The following is a 21,572-nucleotide window of genomic DNA, read 5'->3' as shown; positions in this document are numbered from 1 at the left end:
TCGCCATCTCCATCGGACTACATCAACTGACTGAATTACGAGCCATTGACAAAGCAGCCAAGAGTCCTTTTAACATAGTTGGATTGGATTACTTGGAGCTCCACGAAGAAGCTTATACTATATAGAGATTAACATATGACCAGCCTGTTAGTAAATGTAGAATGTGATATTTGTGAACGTAGAAGTAATTTGGTAGATGTTCAATTAGGACATAATCTTTTGGATGTACAGTGCGTAATACACCGTCATCTTGATATTTCAGGATGCTGGTGAAGACTTTCACGGGACCTTGCAATACAAAAGATGAAAATCTACAGGAACAAGATGGCCACGTAAGAGAATCCAGACGTTGGCATTGTGTTGGATGTACTAAAAGACTGCACTGAGGGACTTTCCAAGGTCTTGCTGCCTGCTGGTTGGGTTGCGTATGCACTCAATCTTGCACACTCAAAGAAACTTAAACACATTTAAGGTTTTCCAGAAAGTTCAAAGCTGTCCCCTGTAGCAAACAGCCTTACAATCAAGACACTATCTTAAGAAAATAGACCCTTATATTTTTAAAATTCGCATTGAGGAGTTTGGCTCTTGTTTTTCTGGAATTCAGTTAAAGTGTTGCTATCTAGTGTTAATGCTGCTTTGTGTTCAAATGTATATAAACCATGCTCATTTAGTGCAGCTTTTCCCGTACGTATTTATAGAAATGTGCACAAATAAATGTTCACTTGCTGTACTTATGCATGATGATCTGTTTGTTAACTTAAGTTTTCTGTTACGCAAATGTATTGAGTGAATTAGACATAGAAAAATTGTGGCAACAAAGTGACACGTAATGTAATTGAATGAATTTAAACAATTCATTTAAGTCCAGAAGGGCAATAGCAATGTATTGAATTAACTTAGAATGTGAGTTGATATAACTTATTTTATTCAGTAAATCAAATTCAATTTGACCAAGATTAGTAGTATATAACACTCAATTTCACTCAAATATGTAAATGTAAATTAATTTCTGTCAAATATTGAAATACAAGTCAATTACACCCAAATATCCAGTCAATATAAATTACTTTTGATAAGTAAACATTAATTAATTTTCCTTGTGAAATTGATTTGTATTGATTTTACGCAAAGCTCTATTAATTGAATTCTACTCAATTATATTATTTGTCACTTTGTTGCCACAATTTGAGTAACCATTGGTTACATTTTTTAGAGTGGAGAAAATTTCAACAAGGCTGAATTTACGTGCAGTGCAACAATAGAATGACAATTGCTTGTATCAGATTAAATTCAAAGGGTAAAACCAATGCTTTTCTTAATTTTTTATATGTTTATTTCATTATTCAGTGTACATTCTTGCCCGTAATGCAGAGTCAAGACCCCATCAATATTTTCAGTATTTCCAACAAGGTTTTCGTGGTTTTCATATATGTCCACATTAGGAGAAACTATAAACATAATAGTCAATCGAACCAGCTCCAAATGGAGGGTTTAAGTCTTTTTTTTCATGTTTTGATAGAAATGATAGAAATCTCAGCATGAAAGGAGAATACAACTTCGTTAAAGAGGTAGCTATGATTTATTTGAAATATTTTATTAAATGTAATTGCTTGTCAGTCTGTCAGTTTGCCCAATTTGAGCAGTTTCAGTTACGGCCACCAGAGGGCAGAACAGCTCAAAGTGCAGAGATACTGTGAGAAGTAAGAGCCATGTATTTACTGGTTTTACTTAGTAAGAGTACAAAGAATTAGAAAATAAATATATTTAACCAAAAGTAAAAGTTGTCGTTCTGAAAAATTGCTCACTTTATGACCGAGGTAATGATATTATTTAGTTATGATTATTGGTGTGATAATGGATCTTAATGGATAATGGCCTTTAATATTGTGGTAGCTTGTGAACTTACCCTTAAAAATGAAATGAACACGTCTTATTTATTTCATAATATTAAAACGTATACGTGTTTACATGTCGCATTATCAATCTGAATGTGGCATGTAATATGGTAAAAATAAAAACATACCAAATAAAGGAAAAGTTACCTCAAAATTGTACCTAAATACCTAAAAGTAAATGTACGCAGTTACTCCTGGGTTCAAGGAGCAAATGAAGAGCAACATGCAACAATAAAAAGAAAGAAAAGTGAACTAAAACCAAAAAAGCAATAGGCTAAAAACTATATGAAATGTAATTCGTCTAACTGATGACTGGACTTGTGGATCTTCTGCACATTGTTTCATCCACTGAGAGACTTTGGTGTGTCCGAAACAAAGCTGGAGATCATATCGAGCCCATTCATTAACTCCACCGCGTGTGACTGACGAGTCTCTCTCTCTCTCACTCCCTCTGCTATTCAACATCAGTGGACTGAACCGCCGGCTGAACGTTTCAATCTTGCATTGCAACACACCAGTTTCAAGGTGACGGGAACTGACGTCTCGCCCAAGAACGTGTGTAATGTGAAGTGCGATTGATCGATTAGTCGATCAGTAATCCCGCTGCAGTGTGCATAAGTCGATCAGGCTTCTACGAGTCCCTGTGTTCTGTGTTTGTCACCATATACTTATCACCCGTGAATAGGCTTATCGCCATGATAGTGTTATTGAAGAAGCACTCTGAGTTAGTCCAACATCTCCTGAACTTAATCTGCGTGCGTCGACGCCCACTGACACTCCGCCGTTTGACTCACTGCTCAGCAGGGCGGCGTCGGACTATAAAACCTGCGAATATTCCCGAACTGCGAACATTCCCACCTCTCATCTGCCGACGACGTCCCGCCCTGCACGGTAAGAACTATCGCTATGCACCGGTCCGGTCTGAAGATCAATGAGATCCCTAATCTTCCAATCAAAGTTTGCCTGTATTCTGAATATGATTTCTGTTACATCATCATTTCACTGCATTTTAGAAGTATTCTTTCCTTCTATTTATTGAAGGATTGTAGTCGCAATGTAGTCATGTGATTGTCCTGTTCACCTTTCCTAAATTTTGAGTTCTTGCTTGTTTATTATAAAAGTAGTACACATCTAGCTGATAATAAGCTCACTGACATCTTACTCGACTGCGTTGTCCTTTTTGTGTAATGTCAACCCTGTTGGGTCCTTATGGCCTATATGGTCCACAGAAGGGTGTGGCTGGACTCTGTGGAAAAAGTGTCTTTGCTGCACAACCACCATTTTGTGTGTCTGAACATTTCTCCCCTCATTCAGCTGAAGTTTTCCATTCGCTCTTATAACCCAGCCCCTGTTTTCCCTCCCACTTCTCCTTTTGTGCTGTTGTACTCATGCAGCAACAGTCGGAGACGGCGCAGACTCTTTTGAGTTTTGTGGTTTCTGTTGTTTTTGTATAACATTCATAACCTATAATGACAGACCTCACACTCATGAGTGTTACACATTGTGTGGAAGGGCGATGAGGTGGTGAGAAAGGTGTGCATCCTCCATTCATGAGTTGCACAACGTCCTCCTAAAATATCATGGAACTGTCCACTTCTCCAAAACAGAATTTGACCTTCAGTTCACTCGTGGGTGATGCATGTGGCAGCCAGTATTTTACTGAGTATTTACAGTAAAATCGTTTCTCTATGAGATCCTCTAAAGGAGGTGGCAGATGGTAAATGTGTGTCCACCAAGCTTCTGTTTCTTGCAAAAGAAGGAGACTGTTTACACAGAAGGGATCAGCTGCCTTGTGAACTCAGCCGTGCCCTTAGATGAACTCATCAGTATATTCAAGAACCACAAAACAAAACACCTCTTTTATATTCTTCTCAAGTTGAACCTGAACTTGTCCAGCTAAACTCTTTGGTACTATTTCTCATTCCTCAATTTCAATTCCTTCTCTGTTTGAACGTTTTTCCCCCCAGTCCGAACTCATCTCAGCAGCCATGCCTTCAGAACTGGAAACGGCCATGGAGTCACTCATCAAGGTGTTCCACCGCTACGCCAATAAGGACGGCAAGTGCTTCACCCTGAGCCGACGAGAGCTCAGGGAGTTGATGGAGAACGAGCTGTCTACCTTCCTCAAGGTGAGAAGGGTCTTAGACATGTTGATTTGTTAAATGCGGCACAAAGTGTTCACGTTGAAGCTCACACCACAACCCTTTTTCCACCCAGTCTCAGAAGGACCCTGCTGCAGTGGACAAAATCATGAAGGATCTGGACAGCAACTGTGATGGCAAGGTTGACTTCGAGGAGTTTGTTTCCCTGGTTGTCGGACTTTCTATTGCCTGTGAGCAGTGCTATCAGAGGGAAATGAAAATGGGCAAGAAGTAAATGGTAACATCTGCAAAGAAAAAAAAGCATTTAGATTTGTATAAAGATAATTTTGTTCATTAAATACAATGACGAATTTCAAACCTGTTGTGTCTGGTGGTTATTTAAACATCAGAGCACCTCTGCCTGTGTGTTTTTTCTATAATGAATATAAAAATGAACAGAATGGCCTTTGTTATTGCTCACCATGTGTTCCATTGTGCTACACACCCTGGAGATCAATATGCCATCAACACTAGGAAATGATGCTGTAACCCCCACCTGTAATTTCAGTTTTCCTGTGTGTAAAAGCGCAGACGAGCCCCTCCCTCTCAGCTCTACAAGGTCCTGCTTATCGTTGCTGTGAGGAATGTGCAGAATGTTCTGCTCGGGAACGCACCTTTCTGAGTCACGCTTCATGCTTCACAGATGGTCGGTTGCTTTGTTAATGGATAAAGATTGTGGCATTCTTGTCAATTGATTGGGTTGAACAGGACGTTCTCAAGCCTGGTGTAGTAATGTTGAGTCACGTGTCACACAGCGCGTCAGTACACCAATGTTTCCACCAAATACCTCTCATGTTGTTTTATCTCTGGTGAAAGGCTGGGGGACGCCAGAGAGAGGACCAGTAAAATCCCTCCCTCTGACCCTGAACTCAAGAGATACTTTTATTCCTCTCTAAAATAAAGTCTCTTCTTCTCTGGCTCTTTTCTGGCAATGACCATCTCCTCCAATCAAATGTTTTAGTCATACATTATAACAATATATATTCTGCAATTAAGGGAGCAACCATTGAGGTCAAGGTCTTCCAATCTCAGTGATGTCTCAGTGAACTGCCAGAGAAAAGGCCTGGGAGACAAAACCCAGGGCGAAATATATGAGCTTTATGCTCCTGAGCCCTGGACACACCTTCCTCAGGCAGAGCCGTCGTACTGTGGACTACCAAAGTGCCTAGTTACAGGAAAAACATTCAAGTTGCTAGGTTACAAAGTGCGAGGGTGTGTGTCTGTCTGCCCCCCCTGCCCCCCTTTGTTTAAACAAGCACCACACCCATGTGACTCGCAGCTGAGTTTGCAGACAGGATTTCCCACTTGGTGGTTTTCTCTTTTCTGTAAATCCAGGGGTGCACTGAACTCATCGACAAATGGTCCATGCTTTGTTCATCACGTGGCCTTCATACATGCATCATCTGTTTGCAAGAATAGCTCTCTCTCTCCAGGCATGAAGAGAGCCCTATGACTTGTGAGGATCGACTGACACACATTGAACGATGTGCAATGATTGGCCTTCAGAGATAAGCAAACGTTTGCGAAAGCCTGCCGCACCTTCTTTGGACACACTCACACACACACACACACACACACACACACACACACACACACACACACATACACACAGGAAGAACAGCCCTAGACAATTCCATTTGTTAAACAATAAGCAATGTTCTGAACCCACCAAACCTTTCCAACATCCGGTTTGTGAACGCATGGAGAATTACATCAAACGATTGTGTTGCAGCGGGTAAGACAACAAGACAACTCTTTGCGGTCACTTAGATGTGAGAAAACATTTTGTTCCTTGTCATTCCCTAACTTTCCCTGTCTTTAAAATACTGTTGAAATAAAACGTCTGGTTAAAGTCCTCTGAAGGACCCACAGGATGTATTGTGGAGACTCATAATGACTACGCTGTGTGGATGTTAAGTTAAAAAGTGCTGTGGGTGGTAGTGTGAGGCGAGAGGAGAGACCCTGTGACTGTGGGCTTTCTAGAGTACTTCCGTGTGACCACCAGATGGCGTCAGAGTAACCGCATCCTTAATGTTGGCTGTTAACATCCGATGACTGCAAATAGTTTCATGTTAGTCAGAGCTGGATAAAATGTGGTTTCCAAGGATACGGCCCTCCCTGTTTGGTCAATCTGATTGAGTAAGAGGGGCAGGCAGGAGGACAGGAAAAATGTTTGAGCAACTTCTTCCACACAATGAAAAAACACAGTGTCCTAATGTAGAAATCTTAAATCCAGTTGCAGAAGAACAACCTATGATCAGTACTACTGAACCTTCATTGAAGTTGTTAATTAGAGACCAAAACAATTGCACTCAGACCAAAGGGAGAGACAGGAAAAGACCTTTGATATCTCAAGTCATGCAACTGGCCACACACACATCGCGAGTTGCCACAGTGATAATTCTCATGTCTCTGATTCCCGGTCTCTGCAGCATGACTCATGGGCAGGGACGATGCTTCTGAGTCACTGCCTCCACCACAAAATTGCAAGGAAGAGAGGACCCACTCAGGATCATAACAATGAGTCACTGTGCCCAAATGTTTTCATTTTGGAATCATGTGCATCTCCAACAATTAAATGAAAATGGACAAATATATGCACAAAAACACAAGAAATGAGTCCGTACAATACACAAGTACAAGAAGAATTCTCCACATTTAGCTGTAAATATACAAAATTATTCATTGGTTTGATGCACTTTGCAGCAAAGGTCTCATTTGGTCTTGATCTTTAGGGAAAGTCAGTGGTGATTGAAAATGTACACCAATGTACAAAGACTAAAGTTAATTGTTCTATGGAGAAAAAAAAAGACCTACTTAAAACATTTCAAAACAGATTCGGCATTTGCCTCTCACTCTATCTAGAGCTGTGGATTTTTTAGTTTCTAAATAGAGCAGCATGTGACCACATCAATACAAGTAGTGATTCAGTCCACATAATAACTCCTGCATCCTTTAATTCATCAGCTTACAGAACATCTTCAACAAAAAAAGAGAACTGCAGATGTCATGCAGGTTATGAACAGCTGGTCAGTTAATGTTCTGTGTAAAGTATTTTTATCTGGAAAAAAAACAACAACAACTAATGTCTTACATTTGGATTGTATCCAAAAGTGGAAAATGCTCTTGAAAATTCTAGCAAATAACTAAATTGGCTGAAATTATACTGTAGCTGTAACTAGCATGAGGAGGTTAAAAACAAGCCTTTTTCACTTTGAAAAAGACGATGCAGCTCACTGATGCACTTCCTCTTTATATTTAATGTTCTCTAAAGTCTTAATAGCAGTAATTACGAGTTAACCTATATATTTGTGTTTGTGACATTAGAGAGATTGTTTTTAATGCATTTATCTGACTACTTATTGTAGAAATCAAGTGTGTAACGACTGAAAGCAGACTGCCAAACAACAAGCACCCACAACCATCGGCAGTCTCATGGTGATTTGCTAAGCAACAATAATAAATCCATTGTTTCTTAAAAAATAACTTAGGAAATGACAACATGCCAACAGGGCACGAGGAGAGACGTGGGAGTGGTTGGAGATGAAAAGGGAGGGAGGAAGGGAGGGAGGAAGGTGTGGTGGACTATAAAGCATCCCTTGCATCCTTTTCCATCACTACATCACTACTCTGACTTTTACTCCCGGTCTCTTCGAATCAGCTTTGGTGAGTAGAAAACATCTGTTTGTCTGATTTAATTCGCTCACTTAAATAAATGCAACAAAAACTTTTTGCGAGAGGATATTCTTGTGAACACAACACATCTTCAAAGTTCACTGTGCATTTAGGGTTATTTGTTGTTTTTTTCCTTTACTTCATGTTGTTTGGATAACTTTGGTCTGGAATGTCCTTTCAGTCGTGCATTCTTGTGAATCGGCTTTAAATGAAAAACAGACAGAAATGTGGAATTTGTTTTGCTCGCACGATTCCAACGTGTTTACAAACCCTCTGCCGCCAGTCTCCTCGGCTCGCCACACCCCAGAGAGGGAGCAGCCCCACGTGAGTCAGGAGGAAAGCAGAACCAATTCTCTGGGGTTCACCACGTCAGTGGAAAGTAATCGAGTCTTGGCCTGCTTCTTTGCCTTTAGTTGGACTGAGTTAACTTTGAGGGGTTTGGCTGTTGCCATAACGATGTCTTGACTTAAAAGACAAAACTATGATGTCAGCCAATGCCTGCTGCACAAAACGCCGTAATCAATCCAATTAGTGTATATATATATTTATAATAACAATTATTGTGTATGCATATACATTAGGTACTTAAGCCCCGGTAGGAGTCAAAAGCTAAAATAGTGAAGCAGACTTGAATATCAGATGTTTTCCCTTTTCATTCCCTCCAAAACATTCTCTCACGTTGCTAATAAATGCCGCCCATTGTTAACATTCCAAATGTACCCACAATACCACAGGATCGTCTGTGAACACTACCAGACCTAGACTTTGACTTTAGTTGGAGCCACTGCAGCATTAAAAGAGAGCATCGTGCTTTAGCAACTTCTTCAGCGCGTGAGGCCTGAAGCTATTTAGGGAAAGTACTGGCCAATCTGACCTTCACCTGTGCAACCACAGCAATGCAGCAGGGCATGAGGGACATGGGGGAACATATCTGGTGTCAAACTGAACAAGTTACTCTTTCTGTCCCTTTCAACCAGCAATCATCATGTCAGACATCCAGAAGGCTATGGCCCTCCTCATCGGCGTCTTTGATAAATACGCAGGCAAGGAGGGGGATCGGCACACCCTGACTAAGGGGGAGCTGAAAGAGCTGCTGCAGAATGAATTTGGTGATCTGCTCGGGGTGAGTGACCTTTTGACCTCTCCACTGTCCATGGGGGTTGCGTCGGGATCGGTGAATGTTGTTGGAAGAAGGTGTACGGCATCACAGCCAGTAGAACTCTACAGGTTGCAAAACATGTTCTTTCCTCTGCCTTTCTCACCTGCAGAAAACCAATGACCAGGCGGCGGTGGACCGCCTCTTCAAGGGCCTGGACTCAAACCAGGACAACAGTGTGGACTTTAAAGAGTTTTCCAACATGGTCAGCTGCCTCACCGTGCTGTGCCACGAACACTTCTGCAAAAAATAGGGATCCAAGCGCCATCTTGGGGCCAGCACAGAGAGCTGCCCTCCTGTGAACGAGATCCCGTGACCGCCGTTCTGTTGAGGAATAAATATCTCCTATTAACTAAATCAACATGAAGGCGCAAAATATTATATTGTAACGCACAATGAAATAAACATATTTCTTTGAAACACTCGAAAGCCCTTTGTCTGTTACTGTGTGGTCAGGGGAATAATATTTATGACAACATTAGATAGTTGCACAGACGTGTCAGGGCATATAGTTCAGTTCGCATAAGTACGCTTATGAAACACTTGAAGTGCTGTTGACAATGAGATTACAGCTGGTTTAACTTCAGGAAAGGAACAATATAACCACAGGTTACGAAGGAAAGGATGTCATTTAATAAAGCCCTCTATTTAAACCTTGGTTGAGGACTTTAGCTTGTAAATAACCTAATGTTGTACGATTTTATGTTAAAGCCTTAATTATATTGTAATAGCTTATTGTGCATAGGAATTACTTATTTATTGTTATCAATTGGCAAACTTTAGGTGTTGTTATACAGGCTGATTTTATCGTACTTTTAATCGTACATTTTGGTATTCGTCATTACTCTTTTAATTATAGCTTTATGGTTTTAATATACTATTGTAACTTTAGCTGGGTGTTTTGTTTAATCATGGACTCCACTACATTGAGCTTTCGGAAATTACGTTAAACGTGCAGAGTTGTCAATATATGACAATTCTATTCAAATATATCAAATATGATGCGTACAATGGCTCAATGGTGGAGACCCCCCCACGGGTCCTGGGTTTAAATCTATATGCTTTTCTGCATGTTTTCCTGTGTGTGACTCTCATGTGAGTGCCCCAGTTACGTTGTGCACAGCCTAAGGCCTTCTAAATGGCCCCTATAGGTGTGACTGTGAATGCAGTCGTCTGTGTGTGTTAGAGCGAGACTGGCGCCCATAGCTGGTTACCCCGCCTCTCGTCAGAACGGGCTGCCTGGATGAGAGGATGTAGCGAGGGGTATGGATGGATTGATGTATAAAATGTATATGGATTACCACATGGATTAGCAGAATACTTTAACATTATACTCAAATTGTAGTTTCTTTGGTTGAGAAAATGAGAAAGGGCTTCAGATCAAGTATTTTTAAATGTAGCTTTGGTGCTACTATGTCTTTTTAAGTGTCCATTTATGATTGGAATTAGTTTATTTGCCTGTAGACTTTGTCCTTTCCTTAATCAACATCAATGTGTTGGACTCTAGTCCACAATGACTCAGTGATGTGTGTCACTGAAGTATAGGGAAGCCTTACAACAACATTGTCTTAACACACAGATCACAATTCCCTGATAATAAATTAGTAATGATAGTTCCACTAAAATGGGTTCTGAGCAGAAACCAAATAATATCCGCTATTGACATCAATTCTTGAGATCTATAATATATAATTTTTATAATATCAGTTAAATTAAAAATACAAGTTTAAAAATGGTCACTTCTAGAAAAAATAACGAATGAAGTTTAAAAATAACCAATAATCCGTGTGTAGTTTTCTTTTGTTTTTTTGTTCCATGATGAAAAACTTCGAGCATCGAGCAGATAAACAAAGCAGACTTTTGAGTGACGCCTCCGGCCGGTCACGTTGTGGGGCCGCGGCAGGCTACCGAGGGGCGGGCTATCAACGGCGCTCTGTGGCGCTAACGCTCTCTGCGGGACGGAGCTCCAGTGTTGTTTTGAATTTACGATAAGACACCGATTGTAAAAGGGGGGCTCGGGGCCTTTTGGATAAGATGGCGGATGCAGAAGACGACGAGACTCGGTCGGCTCCCCATTCGGCATCGCGCAACGGTCCGGTCGTCGGTTCTGCGGGCCAGAACACAGCCGGCGGTGTGGTTAACGCCACGTCGGGTCCGCGGATGGTGAGGATCGTCAAGTCCGAGTCCGGCTACGGGTTCAACGTCCGCGGTCAAGTGAGCGAAGGGGGGCAGCTTCGCAGCATCAACGGGGAGCTGTACGCTCCTCTCCAGCACGTTAGCGCAGTTTTGCCCGGAGGAGCGGCGGACCGAGCCGGGATTTCAAAGGGCGACCGGATCCTGGAAGTGTAAGTCAGCCTCCTTCGGTTCGACGCGGCCAGGTAGTTAGCCGCTACGGGGCTAGCTACCTGACTTAGCCCCTGTGTTAACGCGAGCCATCACCCGCAACGCGACGTCACCTGTCTGTTATGACAACTGAAGAAACGTGATCCGTTCACCCGGCTAGCTCGTTATTTGCCCCGGTTACGGCTGGACGTAACTAAACACGTCTTGGGGAGGTGTAGCCGCAGCGAGCTAACGCAGGAGAGTTGTGTAGGAAGCTAACCAGCTTACATAAGTGGGACAACAAGCCCTGCATGTTGATTAGTCTCCGCTAGCTCAGCCAGCCGGCAAGCTAACGCGGCGTTTAGCTTCACTCTGCGCCGCGGCTGCTCTCCGCCGGGTCGTAACGACGGGAAAAGAAACGACCGTCTTGTTGACATCGTTTTTGTTGCGTGCATGTTTGAAGGGTTGCGTATTTTGACCCTGGCCGAAGACCGTGGGCGCCAATGGTGTCGCGCAAACTTGATATCTAATTAGCTAACGTTAATGTTGTGTGTCCACGCATCTTGTCTTGAAGATACACACCTTGTTAAATACATGCTGTGGACACGGTACAGTTAGTCTCTGGTTTTGTATTGTTCATGTACAACTAATGTAAATAATTTGCTTCGATATACATGACTTGAAGTTCTAACCAATGACAATAATAATTAATGTCCCTTGTCGAGAACTTAAGGAAAAAAAACATTTGTTAAACTTATCTTTTAACCTATAACTTTAGTAAGACCTCTAATAAATTATACTTATCAAAAAGGAAATGCTGTTGCTGCAGATTCTCCCTCAGTTCACCTGCTTAAATGGATTTCTAAAAAGTCATGATTAAACCAAAAAATCATTAACTTTCCCTACTTAATTAAAGGAAAATGCTGGCATTATGTTAATAGTAACGAATGGTGTATAATTATGATGTGTGTGTGTGTGTGTGTGTGCGCGCGTCCTATAAGCTTTAACTTCAGGATTTGAGCAGTTTCAACATGTTTGTGTACTACTGTGACTGAGTCAAAGGATACACTTCAACAAAGGGAGAAGAGAAACCTGAAAACAAGGAACAATAATCAACGTCGACTTGCTGAGGCATCAAAAAAGTTCCACTCCACGTTCACGCTCTCTGTGGTCATGTGACAATACCAGTACTTATCATGTGACTTATTAACCAGCTCCAACATTTAGCAAAAACGCAAGACAAAGTCAGCCGATTTAGGTATGTCAAACGTCAGCATCATGTTGTGAACAATGCTCCTTCACTGGTGATAACAAGCAAACATTTGATTTTTTTTTTATTTGAGTTTCTTGACTCAACTAGTATAGTATAGTAGTATACTTATCTACTCTGTCTAGTTTTTGTAGAATAATATTTTTCACTTTCACCTTTTGTAAAGTCTCATTAAGTTTTATTAAGGCTTTTCCTAACACAAGTTTTGATCTTATATAACCTAATCATTTTTCTTTTATTTGATGTATTATTCAGAGAAAATAATCACTATCATATTAAATTATTTAAATAGCTGCTTGCTTTGCTCAAGTTTGTTTTCACTTTTTTATGTTTGCTGTTCATTAGACTTTAGGCCATTTATAATTATAACAGCGCTTACCCACTGTTTCCAATATTTTATGGAGTAAATAACTCCTTTCTTCCCACCTATTTTTGGGGCTATTGTGGCACCTTTCTGGCAGATGTTGCTTTGCTGCTGTTTTGTCTAATAAGAGGATGATGGGATCAGATTAGTGTTGAGAGCAAAACTTCTCCTTTTATCTGTTTGGGCACCACCTACTCCTTTGCTGTCCGGTTGAACAACTCTGAGGAATGCCGTCATGTTGATTTCTATTCCAATTCCTTCCATTGTTGGCCATTTTCATCTACGCCCTCTTTGTCCGTTAGATTCGTTCCCAATTTGATCCGTGATACTAGACGGATCAAACATTTTAACAGCAATGAGAAGGACATGGCATATGGTGGACAGACTGGTGCTTGGACTCTTGCATGCTCAGGCTTCACCTGTGTCTGCCCACTGTTTTATCTTAGGGCGATTAGCAGAGACACCTGATGCTGGAGCCATCTGGCCTCTGCAAAGCCAAGAAGGGAGGTGTCTCACAGCACCAAAGGACAGGGGGACATTAGAACTGACCTACTTACTCAGCACTCCCAACATTGTGTTTTCTCAATGGAGGACAAAATGCGCTGACACCACCAGACACAATGATTAGTCAAGCGAGCAGGATGCATATTTGCTGCCCGGTTATGTTTGTGTGCAGTGCAGCGCTGTGATGACTGTTATTATTTTTATTATATTCATCTAACGTTGAAACAATAATTCATCGTATGACGAAATGGTGGGAAAAGAGGGTTTTTAAACTCAAAAGTCAACTTTCCTTCTGTCTCTTCCTTCCTTCCTTCCTCCCTCCCCCGTTTCTCTTGCTCTTACTCCCCCTCCAGGAATGGTGTGAGTGTGGAAGGTGCCACCCACAAGCAGGTGGTGGACCTCATCCGTGCAGGGGAGAAGGAGCTGGTCCTGGCTGTGCTGTCTGTACCGGCTCAGGACGCCGATGGATTGGAAGGAGGAGATGAGGTCCAAATCACTTACGACTACAGCGACAAGCAGGCCGTGCCCATCTCCATTCCCACATACAAACACGTAGAGCAGCACTCGGAGAGGTTTGTGGTGGGTACCAATCTGACACACAAGCTTTATTTATTTAAAAGCCACTTGCGGCTGCCCCTCAAACTAATAATATTGAAATTGGTATTGAAGAAGCTTGTCTTGTCTTTATCCTAATGGCCACAGGTGTACAACGTGTACATGTCCGGTAGACAGCTGTGCTCAAAGCGCTACCGGGAGTTTGCCATCCTGCACCAGAACCTCAAGAGGGAATTTTCTAACTTCAACTTCCCAAAGCTCCCGGGTAAATGGCCCTTCTCCTTGTCCGAACAGCAGCTGGACGCTCGCCGCAGAGGCCTGGAGGAATATCTCGAGCGAGGTAGGCTGATACAGAATCCACACGTTGTTTGAGATGAATTACTTTTTCCACGGGGGAAGTACAAGTACCACGAAACGTTGTGAGCCGTCTTTAATAGCCATAAAAAAAGAACAGAAAGAAATAATTGAATGTGTACAAATAATGTAGTTAGGGCTGTGATTTAATTTTCTGTCATACATTGAATACTATAAATCCAAGCGAAGCTCAAATGAGTTACCCTGACCTCCGCTCTTCATCTCCATCTGTATCGGCCTCTAGTTTGCTCTGTGCGGGTGGTCGGGGAGAGTGACATCATGCAGGAGTTTCTCTCTGAATCAGATGAGGTAAGAAATCGTATTCATTTCTGTTCTTTTATGGTTTTTAATGCATTTGGCATTAGCTATTTCAGTGAGCTTTGATAAGTTGTAGCTCTAACGTTTTACGGTGTCCTTCCAAACTTTCTCCCAAGTATGTTTGTCTTGTAACTGACGGGTTCTGCAGGGCATCGACACCCAGCTTTTCAAAATTCAGTCTGTCATATAAACTACAGGTTGTATGGTTACAGGTGTATTTATTTGCTATTATGTATCCATTTTAGAACAGTCAAGACTTTTTTGGGGAATTTGAAACTTGTGATAAAGTTTTGAATATATCCGTCAACCTCTTTTAGTCTTTCAGTGCTACGGAGTATGCTATTAGTAGTTAGGTCTTTTGTTATAGTCCTACAGAAAATGGAGCATTCAGCATCTGCTGTTCTCATTATGTGACCCTTCGCTGTGCAGAACTACAACGGGGTGACCGATGTAGAGCTGCGGATAGCCCTGCCGGACAAGACCACCATCTCCGTCAGAGTACGCAAGAACAGCACCACCGATCAAGTGTACCAGGTAATGTCACATGACATCTGCTGGGATCATGCTGTCACACACTTCTATCGCAAAGGTCAAATCGTATCTACTGGTTTGGTATTCCAGGGTAGCGGACCATGCATTCATGCTAATAGGAAAAACACACAGATTCCTTTTTTTGGTGCAATAAAAATGGTCAAACAATGTTTTTCTGATGTAACTGACTGTGTCTTCTGAAGGCTTTGGTGATGAAGGTCGGAATGGACAGTATTATGGCGAGCTACTTTGCCCTTTTTGAAGTCATCAACCACTCCTTTGGTAAGACCTTAATGTGCACACGCTGCACACGAGTGTTTCACATGTCCTGTCTAATTTCAAGCCTTGTTTTGTTTACTTATCACAGTTCTCTAAATAAAGACCTGGTTGCTCTAATTCATTGGGCCTAGGGGTGTGCACAGTTTCAGACGGCAAGGCCAGGTCATTTTGTACAGGCCAGAATGAATTATTTCCTAGCGACTGCACTGACCCCCCTTCCCTTTTCATACCCCTCCTCCACCCTATCCTTTCTATTATCTGTTGCAGTGCGGAAGCTGGTTCCTAATGAGTTTCCCCACAAGCTTTATGTGCAGAACTACACGTCAGCAGTACCGGGGACTTGCTTGGCGCTCCGCAAATGGTTGTTCAGCTTCCAGGAGGAGGAGCTACTACGAGACAACCCGCTGGCGCTGCACTACTGCTTTCACCAGGTAAGGCCACTAATTGAGTCCCACGTGCCGTGGACCAAAGGGGACCTGGCATAAACCGGTTCCTCTGGGTCACATCTGCGTTCAGTGTAAACACATTCACAGTCGATGCATACATGTTATTTCCTCCTGCTCTGTGGTAAGTCTTGCCAAATAGTTAATCTGTTTTTGGGTGACATTTCTTATCCTAACTTCAGTTACATCTCCTACAACACCAATCATAAAGGACAAACAAGTCTGAACTGAAATATTCATCTAATAGAAATGCACAGGAACATAAAGGCAACAGTCTACACGCTGTCGGCTGTAGAATGAAGGTCGCACCCTGGGAGCCTTTTAGGCATGAGAGGTTCTTCAGTGAACCATAACAGCAATTTCTGCTGATGATAAAGTCGGCCAAACATCCGTTTAAACTGGTTGTTACACCAGTGACATTGTAATTTGATCGCTGGTATTGATTACAGCCACTTTAAAGTAATCGCTGTGGTGTTGATTGAACTGGGTTACTTGAGGCAGGATATATATATATTTTGTGAAATGTTTTTATGTGTATAATTATTTTTGTGCAGTGAACTGGAATAATTGATGGTGTTGTGACTGTTCTTCCCACCCAACCATCCCCCTGTTCAAACCAGGCATTGGAAGATGTGAAGAAGGGATTCATAAAAACAGAGGACAAATCCTACCAGCTGCAGAAACTGGCAGAGCAGCGCAAGATGGCCACGGTCAGTGCTACAGACCCCTCTTTGTTCAGGGAGGGGATTGGGGTGGCTACACTTTTTGCCTGCTGACCAGAGCCATCACCAAAACGTTACCAAAAAAAGTAAATAAGAATAAGGCCCTTCAGTGGTTTAAACAGAGATAGAGCTGTTGAGTTCATATTGATGCTCTGTGAACATTGACCGAACTGTGGAATGAGAGAGTCTGAAGGCTTCTCTGTGTCTGAATTTAACTTCATCACCACAGCTATGCAGCCACCCTGCACAACGTTGGCAAATGTTTGCAAATTCATTGCAGACAACAACATTTACCGTATTTTCGCGACTATACGGCGCACTGAATTATAAGGCGCACCTTCAATGAATCGCCGATTTTAGAACTATTTTCCTATATAGGGCGCACCGGATTATAAGGCGCATAGAATAGAGATACTGCAGTAAAACGTTAGACTGGGGCTGCGTTATGCATCCACTAGATCGGGCTGTGCTAAATCACGTTATTAAGCGTTCACTCCCATGGTAACGTTGTTCAAACGTTAATGTGGATATTAACAATATCTCTGAACCTCCAACTTTCGTTCTTGATTAATGAAAACATTCTTGGCAAATGCTTTCGTGCATCTTGCACCGAGAGGCAGCGCTGGGACAGACGGTGGACCGTCAGCTCGATCCCGACATCCAACTACGAGCTTTAATATACTGTAGCGACTCTCGCTAATGAATCTCTGGACAATGTGCTTATCTTCTGGTTTTATTGTGGAGAAACAGGCTACTGTCGGCCGTAGCCTACGCCGAACAAAAACACACCATCGCTCTCCAAAACAACAACAATCCCCGCGTCCCCATAGGTGGCACTAAGATGAGTGACGTAACATTGTGCGCCCTTCACTGACCATCCCAAAACTCTGTAAAGTGCAACGCCGATCCAGAACATGAAAACATAGTCCGTTACAATACGCTGTTGGAGCTGGAATTACCTCGGCTGCTGGCACCAGACTTTCCCTCCAATGGATCCTCGTTAACCAGTATGGATCAACCAATTGATCCATATATACGGCGCTCCGGATTACAAGGCGCACGCGTCGTTTTTTTAGAAAAAAAAGGATTTTAAGTGCGCCTTATAGTCGCGAAAATACGGTATATCATCTGCATTAGAAACTGAACGGAACCAGAAGGTTTTGTTACTTATAATCCTTGAAAAAAGGGAGTGTCTGCATGAATGAACCAAAGGATTCTGAACGAAGCCGTATTGTGAGGTAGTGGAATAGAAATAGCAATATTATTTAGATCAATCTAATTTGGTCTAGATTGTGACTCAAACTTAGCATTGCTGTATTATTCTTTCTGTTACAAACCAAACATGTACAAAGAGATGTAATCCTGGTCTTATTTGTATTGCGGTTACCTGATTACTCACAGTATGATTGACAGAAGCGTTCCTTCTCTAATACTCCTTTTAGTACCTGAGTCTGTTGCGGACATGCAAGGGCTACAACGAAGTGGCCTTCCCCCACTGCTCCTGTGACTCCAGGAGGAAAGGACATGTCATCACCGCTATCAGCATCCATCACTTCAAGCTGCACGCTTGTACCGAGGACGGCACGCTGGAGGTGAGCCAGTGTTTGTGTGCATTTTTATATAGAAATACAGTTCGACAAGGTAACAATAGAGATCTTTCTTTACATATGGGGCATTTTTGACTGAAAACTGTACAATAAGGTTAAATCATGGATTTCCCCAGATAGGGAACTGTGAAACAAACCGATGTTGAGCTTCACACTGAAAAAGTATATTTCTGCCCAGAGCTCACCTGCTGTGACCTCTCTCCCTCAGAACCAGGTGATAGCGTTTGAGTGGGCCGAGATGCAGCGCTGGGACACGGACGAGGAGGGGATGGCTTTCTGCTTTGAATACGCCCGGGGAGAGAAGAAGCCTCGCTGGGTCAAGATCTTCACTCCGTATGTAAGTGGGCACACACTGTCAGCGCGTGGATTTGCTGGTTCTTTAGTGTGTTTATATATTTTAGGACTTTGGATTAAAAAGATGATGCTGTTTAAGTATGTTAGAACTAATGAGTTGTTATTGGTTTGACAGTCGCCACACTTTTCTTCCCGTGCGATAAGAGTAGTAACAAGCTGTCACTGTGACTTTGTGGCGCATTGGACTTGTAATTCTGTTTGCTTTTCCTCCCAGTTTAACTACATGCACGAGTGCTTTGAGCGGGTCTTTTGTGAGCTGAAGTGGAGGAAACAGGTAAGGACCACTCCTTTCCTCTTTCATTGTGGGAAGCACATGACTCAAAGTTTGATATTCTAAACATAGCCCAACATTACCTTTTTTTCTTTCTACTCACACAAAAATACCCACAAGTTGTGTTCAGAATATTTGATTTGACATTGATTGTGTAATGATGTTTGTGTGCCAGGTTGAGGAAGAGGCATCTGACAAAGACAACAAAAACTGCAGCAACAATGGTAGGCAGCAAGTATTTTTTGTCCTGAATACAGAGTGATAACAGCGTTTGTGACGGTTACAGCACCAACACTGAATGATAAGAGGCTAGATATCATCTATAAATAAATATGTATTCAGGTATGGTACTGAGTGACTGCTCCCACCTAGCATCATGAATTATGCAAAAAAACCTGACCATCTAAGAGCACAGGTGCAGGGAGAGCGTTTTAACAATGCTATCTGCTTTTTTGTGTATTAAAGGCAAATACAAATGTTCACGTTTTCCTCGTTCATAATTAACTAAAGGTCAGTGACATTTAATTACTGAAACGGTACTTCCAGATTTGCTTGTGTTCCATTATCTCTCTTGGGCAGCTCCTATTGCATTATAAGCAACTGCGCATAGGCAAAGAAAGTAGGAATTAGAGAGAAGGCTGCATTTATGGATGATTCCCTGGAGCCCCAGTAAGCAATTCACTAAGGAAAGAGTCACTTCTACGCCAGTGCTATCTCGTTACTGTAAGGAGATTGGTGTGTTTGTGTTTCGATGCGTGGTAGGACACCATCATGGCAACTCTGAGAGAGAGACACACACTAGAAGGAAGTTGAAAGTATTTGTCCCGTGTGAGACGGCACAAAACCAGCATCAGGAATGAATGTGAAGAAGCAGCTACGGAGACTCAAATCAGCTGAGTACTGAGAAAAGAGATTGCTGTCGACATCCATTTATAATAGAAGGCTGCAGCATGCCTTTAAGGCACTTGCTGAATCACAGTCACTTATAATCAGGTAGAGTCGGAATTCTGGGAAAATGAAATGATGTGTGTTGTGGCTGCGTTTGCAATAAGTCACATGGCATTAAAGATAAATAAATGAATGACGAAAAGCCCGTCATTCAGACTCTGAATCGTCTCTCTGTTCCAGAGTATCTGCCTCCTCTTGAGACGCAGCAGAAGGGATGGCGCCACCTGGGGGGAGAGATCGCCACTTCCTAAAATCCTATGACATCACTCGAACTAGAACTGGTCCACTTGCATCATCAAAGCCACCCCAGAGCGTCCCATCGACAAACCGCCGACCTCAGTGAGAGACTGAGGCGATTCACGGCCCCCGAAAAACAAAGACCCGAAACGACCCTGAAATGGAATAGCTGGACTCCACCGACCCCAGACACACACACACAAGAGCCAACTTTCATGTCATTCACTAGATCTCCATAGCGCGTCCGTTGTTGTCCGACTCCGCATTGTGCGGCAGGCCACGAGAAGATTCTTGCCACCTGTAGAGGTGTACACACAGACACACACACACACAGCGTGGGAGTGGTCCGGGTCACTACTGCTACGGGAAAAGGGAGCACCTCGACGAATGGATTGCCACTCCACGCGGGAGCCAACATGTGAGGCGGAATCGTCCAGCAGTGATCGGCTCGGGGCGAAGGTCACACCTCGGCTCTCGTCTGCTGAACTGAGCTGACCAAAATACGGATGGAGAGATGTGGGGGGGGCAGTTCTGTATTGGTTAGTGATAAAGAAAGAAAGAAAGCAAAATGATGCTTTACACACGTGAACAACAACAAAAGATCAGTTTTTTTTTTAATCCGTATGGTCAAATGTATTCTGCCTTGGTCTGAAAACATAGTCCACACAAATGCAACTGTAAAGAAAGTTGGGGGGGGGGGGGGGTCGTGATTATGTGTATGTTAATCTTCTGATAAAATATAGATTAATATAAGAGCTATAAAAAAAAGTTTCTTGAACTAACACAATGAAACACTAACTGCATTGCTGCTCTAACAAATTTCAATTTTTCATCTTTTGTTCTGGCCTAACCACGCTAGAGAGAGAAGAGACGCTGTTGGCAGACTACCGTTAGTTCGGTTTGTGTATTTCTCCCCTCGACAGTGTTTTAATGTGAGTATTTTGCAGAGCGTGCGAGTTGAGAGGAAGAGGAGGGACCCTTGAACTAAGACTCGATGGGCCAAATGTTTTTAGAATGGCGTACAGTGTGACTGACAGATTGTGGACATAAAGACAAGTTATGTCTGAGTTGCAGATTTTTGAACAGGCAGCAGAGGGCAGCAGACTGCAGGCCATATTTACCTGGAGGCTTGAAAAACTCCTCAGCAGCCTACAAAGTGATCCCTCAGGCTCTGTGACCGACCCAGAAGCATCACTCCTCTTCAGCCTGTCCAATAACCATGTCAGGTGGACAGATGGGGTGTGTGTGTGTGTAGAGTAGATGGTGCATAAAGTTGTGTGACTGCAACCAGCATACTTAGCGATGCAGGTACCCGCCTGCTTCTTACCGCACCAACATTGGTACAGTGCGACCTGTGTGTATTTAAACATGACAGATTTACACAGATTTTTTTTTTTTTTTTTTTTCGAGCAGCACTTAAGTTATTTTTCCCAACATGTTTCTCTCTTGGTAGATTTTCAATTTATTTGTTCTCAGACAATGTGCGTAAACGTATTGATTTCCTTTGAATGAAATAGAGCTTTGTCCATCCCACTAATGGAGAGGAGTTTGCTGTCGCTCATGATTACTGACTCATTTTTGAGCTTCACTCGCAGTAACCAAAACCAGAAAGCGAGAGTAATGTTC

At 42.5% G+C, this 21,572-nt stretch overlaps 3 protein-coding genes across 4 annotated transcripts; all 3 read left to right on the top strand.

Moving 5' to 3' along the window:
* Positions 1 to 2,637: 2,637 nt before the first annotated feature.
* s100a10a (S100 calcium binding protein A10a) lies at positions 2,638 to 4,354 on the top strand. The gene is made up of 3 exons (XM_037473569.2): positions 2,638 to 2,786; positions 3,863 to 4,024; positions 4,113 to 4,354. The coding sequence occupies exons 2-3, from the start codon at positions 3,884 to 3,886 to the stop codon at positions 4,269 to 4,271; spliced, it is 300 nt and encodes a 99-aa protein (XP_037329466.1). The 5' UTR covers positions 2,638 to 2,786; positions 3,863 to 3,883; the 3' UTR covers positions 4,272 to 4,354.
* Positions 4,355 to 7,515: 3,161 nt separating this feature from the next.
* LOC119218827 (ictacalcin-like) lies at positions 7,516 to 9,296 on the top strand. 2 transcript variants are annotated; one of them, XM_037473553.2, is made up of 4 exons: positions 7,516 to 7,702; positions 7,995 to 8,090; positions 8,689 to 8,834; positions 8,980 to 9,296. In XM_037473553.2, exons 1-4 carry the CDS (start codon positions 7,531 to 7,533, stop codon positions 9,118 to 9,120), a joined length of 555 nt encoding a protein of 184 aa, XP_037329450.1. In that variant the 5' UTR covers positions 7,516 to 7,530; the 3' UTR covers positions 9,121 to 9,296. The 2 variants fall into 2 exon arrangements, with proteins under 2 accessions (XP_037329450.1, XP_037329451.1); XM_037473554.2 differs by lacking the exon at positions 7,995 to 8,090.
* A 1,408-nt stretch (positions 9,297 to 10,704) lies between these two features.
* On the top strand, positions 10,705 to 21,352 carry snx27a (sorting nexin 27a). The gene is made up of 13 exons (XM_037473424.2): positions 10,705 to 11,212; positions 13,681 to 13,906; positions 14,030 to 14,222; positions 14,481 to 14,545; positions 14,984 to 15,088; positions 15,289 to 15,367; positions 15,632 to 15,795; positions 16,428 to 16,517; positions 17,972 to 18,121; positions 18,345 to 18,473; positions 18,705 to 18,764; positions 18,937 to 18,985; positions 19,890 to 21,352. Exons 1-13 carry the CDS (start codon positions 10,902 to 10,904, stop codon positions 19,958 to 19,960), a joined length of 1,692 nt encoding a protein of 563 aa, XP_037329321.1. The 5' UTR covers positions 10,705 to 10,901; the 3' UTR covers positions 19,961 to 21,352.
* Positions 21,353 to 21,572: the final 220 nt, after the last annotated feature.

The sequence above is a fragment of the Pungitius pungitius genome, chromosome 17 (genome assembly GCF_949316345.1).
Source record: "Pungitius pungitius chromosome 17, fPunPun2.1, whole genome shotgun sequence".
Taxonomy (NCBI): domain Eukaryota; kingdom Metazoa; phylum Chordata; class Actinopteri; order Perciformes; family Gasterosteidae; genus Pungitius; species Pungitius pungitius.
Note: the sequence above shows the minus strand (reverse complement) of the source record. Positions and strands in the feature narration are given on the sequence as shown.

Bases quoted from the DNA above. Each gene is read 5' to 3' on its own strand.
- s100a10a (XM_037473569.2), top strand. From the start codon at position 3,884: ATGCCTTCAGAACTGGAAACGGCCATGGAGTCACTCATCAAGGTGTTC. The intron at 4,025-4,112 runs GTGAGAAGGGTC...TTTTCCACCCAG, and splicing joins AGCTGTCTACCTTCCTCAAG to TCTCAGAAGGACCCTGCTGC.
- LOC119218827 (XM_037473553.2), top strand. From the start codon at position 7,531: ATGACAACATGCCAACAGGGCACGAGGAGAGACGTGGGAGTGGTTGGA. The intron at 8,091-8,688 runs GTAATCGAGTCT...CCTTTCAACCAG, and splicing joins GTTCACCACGTCAGTGGAAA to CAATCATCATGTCAGACATC. The intron at 8,835-8,979 runs GTGAGTGACCTT...TCTCACCTGCAG, and splicing joins AATTTGGTGATCTGCTCGGG to AAAACCAATGACCAGGCGGC.
- snx27a (XM_037473424.2), top strand. From the start codon at position 10,902: ATGGCGGATGCAGAAGACGACGAGACTCGGTCGGCTCCCCATTCGGCA. The intron at 15,368-15,631 runs GTAAGACCTTAA...TATCTGTTGCAG, and splicing joins AGTCATCAACCACTCCTTTG to TGCGGAAGCTGGTTCCTAAT. The intron at 15,796-16,427 runs GTAAGGCCACTA...TGTTCAAACCAG, and splicing joins TGCACTACTGCTTTCACCAG to GCATTGGAAGATGTGAAGAA.